Source organism: Stegodyphus dumicola, chromosome 1 (assembly GCF_044657685.1).
Source record: "Stegodyphus dumicola isolate Sdum_Otavi_A_Nest chromosome 1, ASM4465768v1".
In the NCBI taxonomy this organism is placed as follows: Eukaryota; Metazoa; Arthropoda; class Arachnida; order Araneae; family Eresidae; genus Stegodyphus; species Stegodyphus dumicola.
In genome coordinates, this window is record NC_140768.1 from 89,082,004 (window position 1) to 89,097,918 (window position 15,915).

General features: G+C 32.0%; 1 protein-coding gene across 1 annotated transcript in view; it reads left to right on the plus strand.

Moving 5' to 3' along the window:
• mahj (LisH and WD40 domain-containing protein mahjong) overlaps positions 1-15,915 on the plus strand; it is a 208,664-nt gene that overhangs the window by 13,271 nt on the left and 179,478 nt on the right. The window contains exons 2-3 of the mRNA XM_085817765.1: positions 3,758-3,857; positions 4,550-4,626. Coding sequence (XP_085673891.1) covers positions 3,769-3,857; positions 4,550-4,626 — 166 coding nt within the window. The 5' untranslated portion in view covers positions 3,758-3,768. The remainder of the gene's footprint in view (positions 1-3,757; positions 3,858-4,549; positions 4,627-15,915) is intronic.

Genomic DNA, 15,915 nt, shown 5'->3' on the forward strand with positions numbered 1-15,915 from the left:
TTGCCTGTATGTGTCTGTGTATATATACACATATATGCATGCTTACATGAACACATCCATCCATCCATATATATGCGTGTATGCCTGTATGTGTCTGTGTATATATACACATATATGCATGCTTACATGAACACATCCATCCATCCATATATATGCGTGTATGCCTGTATGTGTCTGTATATATACACATATATGCATGCTTACATGAACACATCCATCCATCCATATATACATGCATACATCTGTACATTTCTGAAATCCTGTCCTGATAACAAAAGAGTACCAAAAATAAATTTTTCTTCTTGAAATTCTTTTATGTTGAGAGTAATAACAGCTCTCTTATTTTTCACTCTTCGTCATTTGGAACTACTTGGAGTTAGTTCCTTTCATTCATTTACCCTTGTAGCAGTTGAAGTGCTACTCAGTAAATGTGACCTTTAATATAGTTACTTAAGTGCCAAAGTCACATGCAACACCTGAGGATATCAAAGACCAAATTAATTGCTATGTTTTTGCAGCTAAGATTGTACATTAGTTTTATATTTATTAAGTCATACAAAATTTTATTATATATACCTAGCAAATGCAATGAAAGATAAATTATTTTTTTTTTCATATTCATTTAAATATGATTATAGTAAATATTTAGTATTTATAAATAATATAGTAATATTATTTAATAAGTTACTAAAAACATAGTAATAATTTGATAAAATAGTTGATGATTTTACCTTTAAAAGTATTACATTTTGAGAAATAGGTTAATTTATTTTCTTTCTTTCTTTTTTTAAAAATTTGTTTATTTTCAGGGCAATACTCACTGAGGGGTGGCAGCTGTGGGTTCTGCTGTATTTCTGCACGAGTTGTGATTTCTCTCGAACTCTGGAGCCAGGCTCCATTTGAATTTAAATCTTTGTCATATTCCAGTAGTGAATGAGCAGCAGTAGAATAGCAAGTTGTACTGGTCAGTGGACTTGGGGGGGGGGAAGTGTGAATGCAGAAAACTCTACACCCTTAGAAATTCAGTCTTCAGGCTCCATTCATAAAGATAAAAGCCTGAGATCTTTTAGTCTGTGAGAGTAGATATCAGTCCTATCAAAAGCACAAAGCAATTGCAAGACTGTCTTTCTCTGTATGTGCCTTTTTATTAAAAGCTATACTAATTTTTTAATTAATAAATCCTGATAAAATAATTCCTAAAGTATGATTTGGTTGATTATTCATGCACAGACAAGCAGATTTAATGCAAAAATTAGAAAGCGAAAAGTATGAACAAAACTTAAAACCTGGGAGTTTTTGTGATTTTTGGAGATGGGCTGTTGACAGCAGAAATAAATAAGTAAATATTAAAAAAAAAAAAAAAAAATAGCTATGAGGGGAAAAAGTGCGCAGACTTTTAAACCAGCTTTGTAAACCTTTCGTCTTTCAGTGTCAGTGTCCTTTTGGTGCTTTGATGGTAGTAAAATATAAATTCATTTTGTAGAATATAATTGCATTTTGTAGTTTTCAGAACAAAGTCTCTTAGTATGATTGATACTTTTATCTTGAAAAAATTTGTTCACAGTTAGTTCATCATTTGCATCTCTAACAGCTGTGAAATCATGTAATTCCATGTAAGATCCCAGGGTATCAGTGACATTAGAGTAATTGAAGATCTTGTAAGGAAAAGTATTGGATCAGTGTATATTCTTTTCACTTACTTGCTGTTTACCTTTCTGTTTCATGAAAAGCTGTCAAATTGTATAATTCACATTGATTCTTTCAACAAAAAAGCAACTGAAAAGTCTTGGATGAAAATTACTGGATCAGTGTTCATTCTTCCCACTTATTTGTAGCCCATTGTTTGGCATGGCAAGTAACTATCAAGTCATGCAATCTACAATGACTCTTAAGTGCATTCTAACAACAACAACAAACAAACAAAACATGTAGGATACTGCTAAACATTATCGTAAAAAGGAAAGGCATTTTTTTCAGTGTTTTGTGTGTTACTTTATTTATTAAATATCATGTTCTTCACACTTAAACTATAAAATTCAATTCAACAGCAATATCTCAAAATAATTAAAAAAGAGCATATCTTTAAAATTTCCGATACAGTCTTGCTCTAGAGATAAAAATGTTTTTTTCCCTCCGTACAGTGCTGCCATTGCTAGTTTTGAAATCCTCGAGTTTGTTAATCTAAAATTCGCTAAAGATTTACAAAATTGGAAATGGGTAATAAAACAAATTCCAAATTTGGGCTTCCAGATGCCCATATTTGAGTGGAAGACTATGTATTCAAAATTTGATGTCTCTAGGTACAGTTGTTTTTTCACAATGCAAGAAACATACATACATTCATGAAGATTTTTTATTATTTAATTTTTTTTAAATATAATGCACTGCTCTAATATTTGGTGACAACAATTTGAAAAATGAAATTCCATTTATAGTGAAACAACGTGAAATGCCAAAACAAAATTAAATAGCTTTGGGCTAAAAAAAAAGTCTGAAAATTTCAAAAGGAAAATTACTGCATCAATGTTTATCTCTCCCTCTTGTTTGAAATGATATTTAGCTACTTGTGAGATAAAATAAACAGACTACCACAATCAACACTTTGATGTACAACTAATGCCCTGTGAATCAAACATTACAAATTTCACGCTGATCACCAAAAAATGTTCCTTGATCTACTATAGAAATCAGTAAATCAAGAAACAGTATTCTACAAGGTGTGACACACACACACACACAAAAAAGACTGGTCCAGTAAATCATTGTACTTACAGAATCAGTTTTCCGTGACATTGTCACTTTCAACGTAGTTCCTTTCAGCATTCGCACACTTCTGCATTTGGTGTTGCCATTGCTGGTAACAGTTGTGGAACGAAGTTTTTGGAAGGCCCTTCAGGAGATTCTCCGTTTTTGCCTGAACCTCTTCAGCTGAGGTAAAATGAGTTCCCTTTAGGTAAGATTTAACTTTAGGAAGTAGAAAAAAAGTTGCATGAAGCCAAATCAGGTGAATAAGGAGGATGCTCCATCACAGTAATGTTTTTGCTGGTCAGAAACTGCATGACAGATAGGGCTGTGTGAGCGGGTGCATTGTCCTGCTGCAACAGCCATCCATCACTCCACGACTAAGACCTTTTCCTCCCCCCCCTAATTTTTTCACGAAGTCTTTTTAGTACTTTAGTTTAGTAGTATTGATTAACAGTCTGACCACTGGGGAACCCATTTAATCATGATGAATGTGGGTGCCCAGTACATTCATCGTCTTCCACACTGCCCTTCCCCCTGAAAACTGTTTATTCCATTCAAACACATGTGCAAGAGACAAAGTATCATCTCCATAAGCCTTGGTTAACATTTGAAATGTTTCCTCCGTTGCTGATTTCGTAGGTTTCACAAAAAACATGATGTTGATTCACAGTTCGTTTTTCATATTAGACATTCTTCCAAAAGAATGCAGTTGCACGTGTTCACTCAACTGGCTACATGGATAGAGAAGGTGTGTGGCATGATGCCACTAAAACAGTTGTTACCAACTTCACTCTATTTTCAGGCTGCACACTTAGTCTCATTTTTTTTTTTTTTTTTTTTTTTTTTTTTGTGTCACATCTCGTATATTTGAGTCACTGACATTTAGCATTATTTCATTTTACTTTTTACTCTTCTGTTAATAAGATTTGTTTTTTTTTTAAAAATTTAATGATGACATGTTTTGTTTTTTACTATCTTTATGTATAGAAAATCATTCTAAAATTAATTCCAGCTTCTAGGAAGATGGAAAATGTTCAAGAAGTCTCGAGGTTACTTGCTCAGTGGGAGTCGCAGAATAGTGCAGGAGCCGATGTGACAGACACATTAAAACAGTAGGCAAATTTTATTCATTTTTTTATTTAATTTTTTTCTTGAAATCCATTATACTTTCATTGTTTTACATTTATAATGTCTAATTTATAATGTAGTGTTTTATCTTAACCTCTTCATTCCTGATGTCAAGAGAATGTAGGCTGCCCGTGGCGTTGGAATACTGAATGTCACTGTACGCCCAAGTGCAATTTGCAATCAAGGCTGACATGCAGAAATAATTTTTATAAAATCTGCTTTTCATCAAAATATTTGCATGTGTTGTTTAAGTATTACTTTCTTGTAATATAAATAGAAAAATCTAATACTAATATATTTTATATTTAAGTTTGTTTAAAATTATACAGTACAAAGTCCGTAATCCAGATTTGTCGGTACTTTGGAGATTCCCGATTATAGATCATCAGTTTAAATCTGGTAAGCTGGCTGTGGCTTTGAGGTCCGGATTATAGATCATTCCGGATAATGGACGTCCAGATTACGGACTTTGTACTGTATATACTTTCTGAATTGTGCCTAACACATTTTTTCCATAAGAACTTAACCTTGCAGGCTGTGATTTTGCCGTACTCACAATATATTAATGATGTAACTTCTGTGTTTGGCAAGTTGTTACTGTAAAATATTATATGTATTGATTATCTGTCGATTTATTATTATTATTATTATTATTATTTTGTTTCTCTATATCCAGACTAGCTGAAATTTTTGAAGCAGAAACAGAAGCTTTTTTAAAGCAAGATCCAGATCCGTTTGATGACAGACATCCTAGTATGCAGACCAAACTTTCATTATTTTATAAAATGCCTATTTTTGATCTCTTGATAGGATTGATTTACTGTAATATAATAACAGATTTTATAGGTAGATTTTATAGGTTTATATTACTAGCTCTGTGTGCTGCATTGTTTATTTTACATCAACTTGCTTTATAAGAGTGGTGTGCTCTCTTATTATTTTAATTTGCATTATTGATTGATGGCATGGGTTATCTATGAGATTCTAATCTTGTCCCGTTCTGGCCGTCTTCTCCCCTTCTGAGATTTCTTGTTATTGATTTTTATGAGATGTGTCCTTGAAACTTTCTTAGCAATGCTTTTAATTGCCAAACAATTCTGAGTGTACTTTGATTCTTGCCAATAATTATTAGCAAGAATCAAAGCATCAATTTACTAATTTTCGTTCATCTTTTATGAATCTTTTCTAAAATCATTTATCTGCTAATGTTCTAAAATGTATAGTATTCTGCCACTTCTTTAAGGGAACTTTTAAAAAAAGATTTTCTGCAATAACTCATTTGTTCAGTTACTACTTGATATAAAATGGTTTAAATTTTCTTTGGATAAAAAGTGGTATATTTTAAATCTTTCAGGGTTCTTAGTTCTTTAGTTTGAGACTAACGGTTCCAAAAGGACCGTTAGTCTCAAAGCACAATTTTATATTGTTTCGCTTTTCAGCTTCAATTGCATTATTTCATTTTCTGAATATCATTTCTGCAATGAAATTTGAAAGCTTTTATAATACCCTGTTTCTAAAAAATGAATGTTTGAATTGTACTTGCAGGAAGCAATATAATGTTTTTCAGAATCAGAAAGAGATAGGAGATGTATGTGACATCTCAAAACACAATTATGCGTTGTTTCACTTTTCATTTGAGTTTCTTCCCATTCAGAAGAACTTAAGATTTCTATGCTTAAGATTCTATTCTTTCCTATTTAATCTGTCTGTTAAAGCAATAGATGCAGTTCTTAAAAATATTATTTTTTTACTTTTTAATCTGATTGATTTAAATAAAAATGTATTTTAGATGCATAATATATCTAATTTAAAGCATTAAATATTTTTTCCCTTTTTTTAAAATGTGAAGACGATATATAATGTCTCCATGTTAGTCTAAATGGATATTCATCTAATATGTTAGTCCATGTTAGTCTAAATGCATATTACTGTTAATTCATCAAATATGTCGGTCTAGATGCATCTTGAATGTTTTGCTATACCACTTGGGCAGTCTCTATCAGTAATCTGTTCTGAGAAACCCTTTCAGATTTTTTTTAATTGCTTCAGAACCTGGGGAGGGGATACACATTATTTCATGTGACTGCTGCTTTAAAATTAGATCCTGAGCACACTTTTAGATCTTAAATGCATTATGTTAAAAAAATTTCTTTTACTTTTTTTTAATTTAAAAAATAAAATTTGATATTTTAGAAAAAAAATTATAAAAGATATTTTTGTTATTATATTTTGTCTCCAGTCGAAATATGAACTTGAATTGTTTTGAATATTAAGAAAAATTAAAAATTATCTCATAGTGTAAAAACTTCAGATTACAACCTGATGCTCCAAAGGAGTTTTATTATTATGAAGTTTTAAAAAATGTAAAAAGAAATGCAGTTATTTCTTTTCTAATAAAAATAATCTAATACTTACTGTTCAAAATGACAGAATAAATAAAAACTTCAAACTACGATTCATCACCTCAGATTGTGATTTTAGATTACAGTTTGACTGCGTACATTGCTGACTGATAAAACTAAATCTTTCTTCTTTAAAAAAAAAAAAAAAAAAAAAAAAAAAAAACTCAGCTCCAAAGAAATTTCAGTTTAAAAATTTATTATAATTTCTAAAAAAGTCCCCTTTTAGTGCAAAATGACTTATTCTTTATAAATAAAGTAAAATTGGAAAAATGTACATTAAAGCATTGTTTAAGCATTTATGATTTGTAAATTTTTTGTATTTCTTTCGTTTTTTGTTCCAGTTCACTCTATAGTTAATAATTTCATTTATACAACTGATAGCTTTGGTTATACATAATTTTCTCCTGACTTATTATTCATCAATGTTTCTTCAAAAGACTAGCAAGAAAGCCTTCCAGATAAGGAGGCTGCAGCAAAATCAAAATTTCCAAGTTGAATTTGAAAAAAAATTGATGTATGTTTTTGAAGAACCTGAAAAACCTGAAAAGAAAATGTATAAAAAATTTCAATATGAATGAAATCAATACTATATATTTTAATAATAATAAACAGGCCATGTGATTCCATAAAAAAATTTAATCTACCTTTGTTTAGAAAAGACGGATGGCAGTTTTTAAAATTCCACCTTTTACATGCTTTGATGCTTTTGCATCTAATGTGTGTCTAAAGGTGCATCAAAGAGGCTTTCAAAAATAATAATAAAATGTATTTAGAAGAATATGTAAGAAATTGAACATTATTAAGCATCTCTGCCTTCCATGTCCTACATTTTTAGAATTCAGCCTGCAGCTGACTAATGGAATAACACGTTTCCGCCTGCCACTGGCTACTGGAACGTCATAGCGTCCTCTAGCCGAATGGCGTGGGAAATACATAGCATTCCCTGAACTCAGTTGAGTTCACTTACCATTGATTTGTAACAAAATTAACATTCAGGAACCATTTGAAATAACATGAAGAAAACACAAATAGAATATTACATCAATTACAAAGCATCAATATTGTTCACAATCACTTGATATACAAAACAGATTATATGGTTTAACTTCTGAATAAACTTATTCAGTTTTAAATTTGAACACAATAAAACTATCATCAATACACAGATAGAAAATTAACAGGTTTACACTTCAATTAAACATTAATTTCCAAATTATACGCAGGTTGTACTGAGCATTTTATTTTTCCTTTAGGAGTTTGAATAAGAAAAGAACGGATTTTTCCGTGTCTTCCTGGGTATAGCTCTAAGATTTTTCCCATCCACACATTTCTGGGATAATGCTCACCATCAATCAAAATAATATCATTCAGTTTAAATGAAACTATTTTACTTGGTTGGGGAGAAATATAAGCTGATCTCAGCTTATATTCTCTCAGATCTGTAAATACTCCTTTCTCCACCTGTTCCAAAAATGATTCAAAAGCGTTTGTTGGTAGAATTTCTATTAACATTTAAATCTTCATTTTTATGTTTAATTACAGGTAAAGACACTAATCATTGACAAATGAGATGGGGTGAGTGGAGAGGGTTCGTTGTGCAGATATGTGATAGGCCTGGAATTAACCATGGCTTCAATTTCTGAAAAAACAGTTTCCAATTCTTTCAAAGAAAGAGAAGATCATCCAACAATTTTCTTTAAGCAAGTTTTAACTGTTTGTATATGTCTTCTCACAAACCTTCCCACCATGGACTTTTTCAACTATACAATTCCAAATTATACCTTTAGAAGCAAGCAAGTTTTTAACTTGATTATTATCTATCTTATTCCACCATTTTTTCAATTCACAATTTGCCTTTTTAAAAGCTTTGGCGTTATCAGAATATATAGTGGAACATAATCCTCGACGAGAAACTAATCGGGAGAATCCTAACAAAAAAGAACCAGCACTTATGTTAAGAACTACTTCTAAGTGAATACCTCTTGTCGCTGCGCAGCTGAATATAAGTAAATAACACTTACTTATATTCATATGTGAATTAAATAAATAAAAAAAAAAAGGTCCGCCAATATTCAGACCGCATATATCAAATGGTGGATGCTCTTGAATTCTATCAGAAGGTAAAGGGGCAATCACCTGCGGTCCAGGTTTCACTTTGAATTGTCTACAAATTAGTTATTTAACACTTTTTTCACAAATTGACGACCTTTAACAATTCAGAATTGTTCTCTTATACGTGTTAAAGTTGCATCAATACCTAAATGGCGCATCTTAGTGTGAGAATCACAGATGAGTATCTCAACAAATTTATCATTCGATGGAAGAAGCCATGGATGTTTGGCTCTCATATCGCTACTTGAGAACTGCAAATGTCCCTTTAAACAAAATAAGTTATTGTCATTAAGTTCAGGATTCAAATTAAATATGCGTGAACTCTTATTGATAGTTCCTTTAGAAAGAAGTTGGAAAACCTCTGTACCGTAATGTTTGAATTGAGTAGCTTTGATCCAAAAATGCAAAGCTTGCTCGAGTTCTGAAGCACATATAGGTCCATGAAATTTTGTAGAATTAGGTTTAGAATTGTGCATAAACCTTTTAATCCACATAGTAACACGCAGTAGTCTTTTTAGTTCGCTGAAGTCATTAACGTCAAGTAATGGCAGAGGTAAGTTTCCACCACCTGAACTGGTTACCATGGAATTAACAGGCGCAGTCCGTCGCTCTTTCACTATGATGCCTTCGTCATAGATGTCATCAAGATGATGTACCGATTCTTGAATATAGGCCACAAGTGAATCAGTTTAGACAACCAAGCAGGGCCTGACCACCACAGAGAACTTGTCAGGATCCTTCTAGCGAATTCTCCTATAGTAGTAAGGTCCGCAGGATTGTCAGAGCCACTGCAATGGTTCCAAAACTCTGGTAGAGTCAGCAACTGCACTTGAGCCACTCTGTTGGCGACAAATGGTTTCCATTGCTTAGATGATTCTTTCAACCAATGAAGGACGATTTGAGAGTCACTCCATAAGATAATCTGTTTCATGAAATCAGGAAAAAGATTTTGTAAATAATTTCCTAAACATACAACGAGGATTGTTGCCATTAACTCTAATCTTGCAAGAGTCAAAGTTCTTTTAAAGGAGCAACCTTACTTTTTGACATTATAAAGCTCACTTTAATTTGGCCATTGCAATTCATGTACTTTAGGAATGTAACAACCCCATATGCCTTGGGACTGGCGTCACAAAACACATGAAGAGAAGCATAATTTATTTCTACATTCTTAAAAAACTTTCTTTCAATAGATACTGCTTCAAGTTCACAAAGTTCAGAACACCAGGTTCTCCATTTATTTTGTAAGTCACTTGGCAAATCTTTATTGCATTTTAGACCACATTCCCACATCTCTTGAAGAAGAATTTTCAAAGTGATTACAAAAGGACTCGTCAGTCCACATGGATCAAATATCTTTGAAATAACTCTCAAAACAAATCGCCTGGTGATTAACATCAATGGAATCCCTAACATCTCTTAAATCTAATTTAATTCTATCCTCAACTGGATCCCATTTCAATCTCAAGAAACCTGTCCCTTGCCTGAAATCAGTATTTTCCTCATATCCATTTTCAAAGTTTATACAATTCCGGACAATTTGTTTTTAATTTCCTCAAACGAAAACCCACTGCCTTCAATATCTCTATTGCCGTAAAGGTAAAATAATAAGCACCCTGAACAGTATTGGCTCCATAACACAGATCGTCAACATAAAAAAAAAAAGAATTTGACATGTCATAACATTTTGATGATGTTTTTTAAATTTCTTAATGTGAAATTTCAAAACGCAAGCCAAGGAAAATGGCAAAGTGGTTAAACCAAATGGTAGCCAATTTAGATGAAGTGTTTCGGTTGAATCACCTGCCTCTTCAGGAGACCACAAAAATTCATGATATTTTCTATCTTCCTCTGCAATCTCTATCATAAGAAAAGCTTTCTCCAAGTCTCCGCAAAATGCAACTTGAATTTCCCGAAATTTAAGAATTATGTCCAATAAATTTGCATAAAGATAACTCATGTTGTTTCCTTGTCATTCCTAATTACCGCGCTGCGAGGCATATAATATCCTGAATTTATACCTTCATTTACACATTTTCACAATCTGACATTTTAATTGATCTGATATAATTTTTTTATACTGGTCATAAATTTTTACTTAGTTTGCGCTTTAACGAATCAAGACGCCTTTTCGCAACCTCATAATTTGAATTTAACCCAACTGCAGGTTCCATGTTTTCCTTCCACATCAATCTGCTAATGTACCTTTCCCCATTAAATTCCAGAGAATTTTCAAATTTTTTAATCAAGTGATTGTCCCTTTCAGGAAAGTTTTGTTTGTCTGATTGAAATTCTTCTATTTCCCAAAATTTATTCAAATCGCACAAAATAGAAGAAGAGTCCATAACTAAACATACATTTTCATACACATTAGTTAATTTATTACTTCCTTCCACTCCAGCTAGCAACCAGCCAAAACGAGAATTTATCAGAGTAATGTTTTCTTTTAACTTTACTCTCTCATCATAAAAAAAATCCCAAAACGAATTGCACCCTATAAATATTTCCGTCTGACAGTCGCCAGAATATGAATCAACCTAAGGTAAACCTCTTTCCTTCAGTGCATTGCGAATAGATACATCAGGAATTTTTAAAGACAAAAATGTATGTATTTCATTATGACAGCTTCTAACTCGTGCAATTTCGAACTTTGATCCCTATTGCACAATGTCAATGAAACAACACCGTATTTCTTCTCCTGTGCTATTTTGTCTCCGAAAGTAAAAATAGCTATCCTTTCATAGCAAATTGGCTTTAATTTCAATTCCTTAACTATCCGAGAAGAAATAAAACTTCGATGAGTGCCATTGTCTAAAATAACATTAGTTGGACCGATTTTTTATCCCAACAGGCTAAAACTGTACATGTTTGTAAAAAGAGCTTATTTTTAGTACATATATTACTGTGAGATACAAAAATATTCTCGGCATTTTTATTAGCTTTAGATTGTGAGTCATTTAAAACAGTTTCACTTTTCACTTGCTTTTCATATCCTCTCATCATAGAATTAGCAAGGTTGTTCTTTCTACAAACTGACTCATGATGAAATTTGCTTAAACAATTTTTACATGATAATTTTGCCTTGTATTCTCGAGACGTGATATTTTTTAAAACAACAGCAGCACTTACCTTCAGTCTTTAGCTTATTTTTTGTTCTACATCAAATTTTTTGCAACTTATGGATCGTGATGACTGTCACAGAATAAACAAACATTTTTTATTTGTGTATTTAACGCTGAAGCGATTGATATATTTTTAGGCTTTAAATAGTTTTTTTGATAAGTTTGACCACTTTGATAATTTTGGGAAAAGGATCGTTTTTGTAACTTTTGTGGGGACTCATTACAGTTTCAAAAATTTCCCTAGATTCCAATTCATTCCTCAAAAACTTAATAATTTCTGAAACCTCACAATTTACTTCCCTGTTTTGTTTTCGGTGAAAATGTAACACCAAATCTTGCGGTAGCAACAACAATAGTATTGGATTCAATAAATGCCCATATGAACCCTCAGTTACATTTAATGAATGTAAATTTCTTATATTAACTTAACCAAGCAGAGCCTGACCACCACAGAGAACTTGTCAGGATCCTTCTAGCGAATTCTCCTGTAGTAGTAAGGTCCCCAGGATTGTCAGAGCCATTGCAATGGTTCATCGTATAATTTACGCAAACCCTTAACATTAGAGGGACTTCTTACAGGTTCTAAGCTTAATAATTTAGTCATGTAAGAATTTATAATATTATCAGTTTTACCATATCTTTGTTTTGAAAGTTCAAGATATAAGTCATATTTTTTCCTCATTTAATTCGAAGCCCGCAACAAAATTATATGCAGAACCAGAAAAAAGGGATTTCAAATACTGAAAATTTTCAGATTTTGTAAGTGAATTATTTGAGCTGATTGCACTATCAAAACATTTTAGAGAATTCCATAAACTTGCTAGAATCTCCAGAGAATTGCAAAATTTCTGACTTTAAAGCCCTGACGGTGTTTTCCGAAACACTAGATGTGTTAAGAACTGAAGAAGTTTGCTGAACTTTTTCTGCTGCTATATTTTTCCTTAATTTTGCTCTTTAGTTTAATCTTAGCTGAGAATATTTTATAATTGCATTCTTCCGAACCTTTTAATTCACTTCTGAGGCTCGTCTATGAGTGCTTCCACCTCTAAATCATAGCCTTTCAAAATCTGCTCCTTCGTCTCTAATAGTTTCAGTAATTTTGATAATGAACTACTTGCGTCTTCGGCAGCTTCATCGAGCTTCTGTACTCGATTAACTAGTTTAGTTACACTAGCATGAACGTGACTTTTTTTTCCAATTATTTTGGAAAGCTTATCCATATTAACTCAGAATTTATAATTTCAAAAGATCTTACCTTCACAGTCCAATATGCAATGTTACGTATCCAAAAACGTACGTAAAGTATCCAAACTTCTCAGAATTATAATCCAGTGATGATGACTAATTACTTCTGATATTACACATTCCTGGGTGATTCACCAATTTTGCATCTAATGGTTCTGTGTGTGTAAAGGTGCATCAAAGAGGCTTTCATTAATAATAATAAAATGTATTTACAAGAATATGTAAGAAATTGAAATAGCTAAAGATACATTATTAAGCATCTCTGCCTTCCATGTCCTACACCTTTAGAAACTAGCCTGCCACTGACTTTTGGAACATACACGTATCCGTCTGCCACTGGCTACTGGAATGACACAGCTCCCTCTAGCCGAATAGCATGAGAAATACGTAACAGATGCAACACACCAAACAGCAGTGAAGCTCATTAAAAAAATGCAGGTTGTGAAACTTAGTATTTTTAGAGTTTTTAATTAACATCTCAGCTGATTAAACTCGTACAAAAATTAGATTAGCCAAAAGAGCTTCTCATAAGTTTTTGGAATCCTTGAGTACCTCTCTCGTAACTCAATTCCTTGCCATTCCAGAGGAGATAATGTTACAAACAAACAAATAGATGTGCACAGATTTTAGTAGTATAAACTTTTTTTTCCCCCCTTTGAAATTTATACATTGGGATATATAAGGAATCAATGAAGATAAAGGATATATCAGTTTCATGAAGAGTTCAAATTTGGTTGTTGAATTAAAGAGGATAAAATAAGTATTTAAATCTGCTGACTAGACAAGATGTGCTCATGGGACATGATTAATAAATTTGTCGTTTTATAAACATGTTTTAACAGGATTGTAATTTGCTTTTTAACACCTCTTAGTATTTTGTTTAAGGCTGAAAATCAATGGAGTATCATCTGAGAGTTGAGGGTTTTTTTTCCTTTTAGGGGGATGCATTTGTATTAAAATAATTTTTAAGAAAATCCGTATTCATTCAAATGAACACTTAAAATAAAAGTATGGCTGTTCTTGTTTGTATATGAATTGGTATTTTTTTTTTTTTAAATTTAAGAATGAAATATTTTAACATATGGATATTAATTTGACAAACTAAAATCAGATTGATAATCATTATGTTTTTATAACAACAGTGGTTTAATAGTAGTGTTAAAATTCTACAGCTAAAAAATGTTTGACTAATCTGAAAGTTCAATTATATGTCTTTCTGATTTTTTTGGGGGGGGGGGTAGACCTTTAACCCTTTCCGGCATGCTTTTTAGATTTGGAATTTCGACCAAAAAAAGGGTAGGCAGTCTAATCAGGCTTAGAGAAATGTGCAGATAAATTTTGTGAAAATAGCACTTATCGTTTTAATTCTGTAGGTTTACTGATTAATAGAGCTTCGAAAAGAGTGCTGAAACGAGCATTGCTACTGGGAAGAGCAGTAAAAGAGTAAGAGATTTTGCCTATGATTAAAAAACACTAGATTCTGAATACCGTAGCAGATTTAGCATTACCCAGGATGTGCCACGGAGAAACCTGCTACTCTACACCACCCTAAAAAAGCCCTTCTTGGTTATATGATGACTGCATGCATATGAATGGAGGAAAAAAAAATAACATTGGTATATGGTATTTACATTTCATATATTTACACTTTCATCTATTTTTTTCATGGTGGTACTTTTCAAAGAAAGTGACCTACCTTTGAAAAAACATAACCCAATATTACTTGTTTTGCACATGTACCGGGATCCATATCAGATTCACTATCTGAAAGCACTTTGTACACTTTCAGTGATTCAGAAATGGTCGGCCCTCTCTAATTCATTGAAAATAATTAAAAATCCCTCCCGAAAAAAACTAATATTATACTCCAATTAAAAATTATAAACTATAAAATAAAATTAAATAAACGTCTACAACTCAAAACCATCAAATGTAGAGCTAACAAAACTTTTTTGAATGAAAGAGAAAAAACCAAACAGCTAACTGATAAAATTACCCTTAACCTTCAGAAAACCATCGCAACAATTTCTTAGTAACCTCCCCTAAAAAAAAAAAAAAAAAAAAAAAAAAAAAATCTTTTAGAGACAAAGCCCCTTTGGACTAATAAAATTTGAAAGGTTTCAGATTTTAAATTACATCCAAAGGGGTTTTTTTTAACGTTTTGTGTGTTATCTTTATTTATTTAATGTCATGTTCTTTGCACTTAAACCATAAAACTCAATTCAACAGCAATGTTGAAAAATAATTTTAAAATGAGCATATCTTTAGAATTTCCAATACACAGTTCGCATGCTGGAGATAGGAAGGTTAGTAGAGTGTTGCTATTGCTCGCTTTTAAATCATTGAGCTTGTTAATAAAAAGATTCGTTAAAGTTTTACAAAATATGAAATCGATAATAAAACAAATTTCAAATTTGGGTTTTCAGATGCCCATATTCGCAGTAGGATTATGGCATTCAAAATTGGATGGCTCTAGGTACCATTGTTTTATCACGATGCTAGAAACATACGTACATTTATGCAGACTCTCCATTTAATTTGTTCAAATATAATAAATGGTGACAGTATTTGGTGTCAATGATTTGAAAAGTGATACGTCATTTATAGGGCTCTATTGCAAAATAGGGTTCTGGCGCAAAATCGCAAAACGAAAACAATAGTCCTTCAGGGACAAAGCCCCTTTGGACTAAAAAAGAAAAACAAGAAATGAAACACAAGAAAGAAAGAGAAAAACAAGAAATTAAACACAGATGTGGACCCTCCTTTCTATTGTCAATGAACTGACCAGAGAGCTGCAGAGAAACAAAGATACAGTTTTTGGTCTAGTCCTAGTCTGTCAGTGAGCCCACTGTGGGCACACCTGATGTTTACCATTCGATTTTAGGCAAGATTTCAAGGTAAAAATTTTAAACTAATATAGAATAAGGAGATTAGCATTCAGCCAAGAAAATAACGTAGAAATTTCTTTTCAAACAATTCTTTTTATATCCTAAAAAAAATCTGGAAGATTTCTTTGAAAAATGATGGTCTTTAAAAGCTAAAGATGGCTAAAATATATTGACTGGTTTGTGTTGTGCTGTTATCTAGTATAAATAAAGAAGGTTCAGAGTAACCAATGGTAACCTATAAATCTTTTTTCATTCAGTTTTTCTGTGCGTATA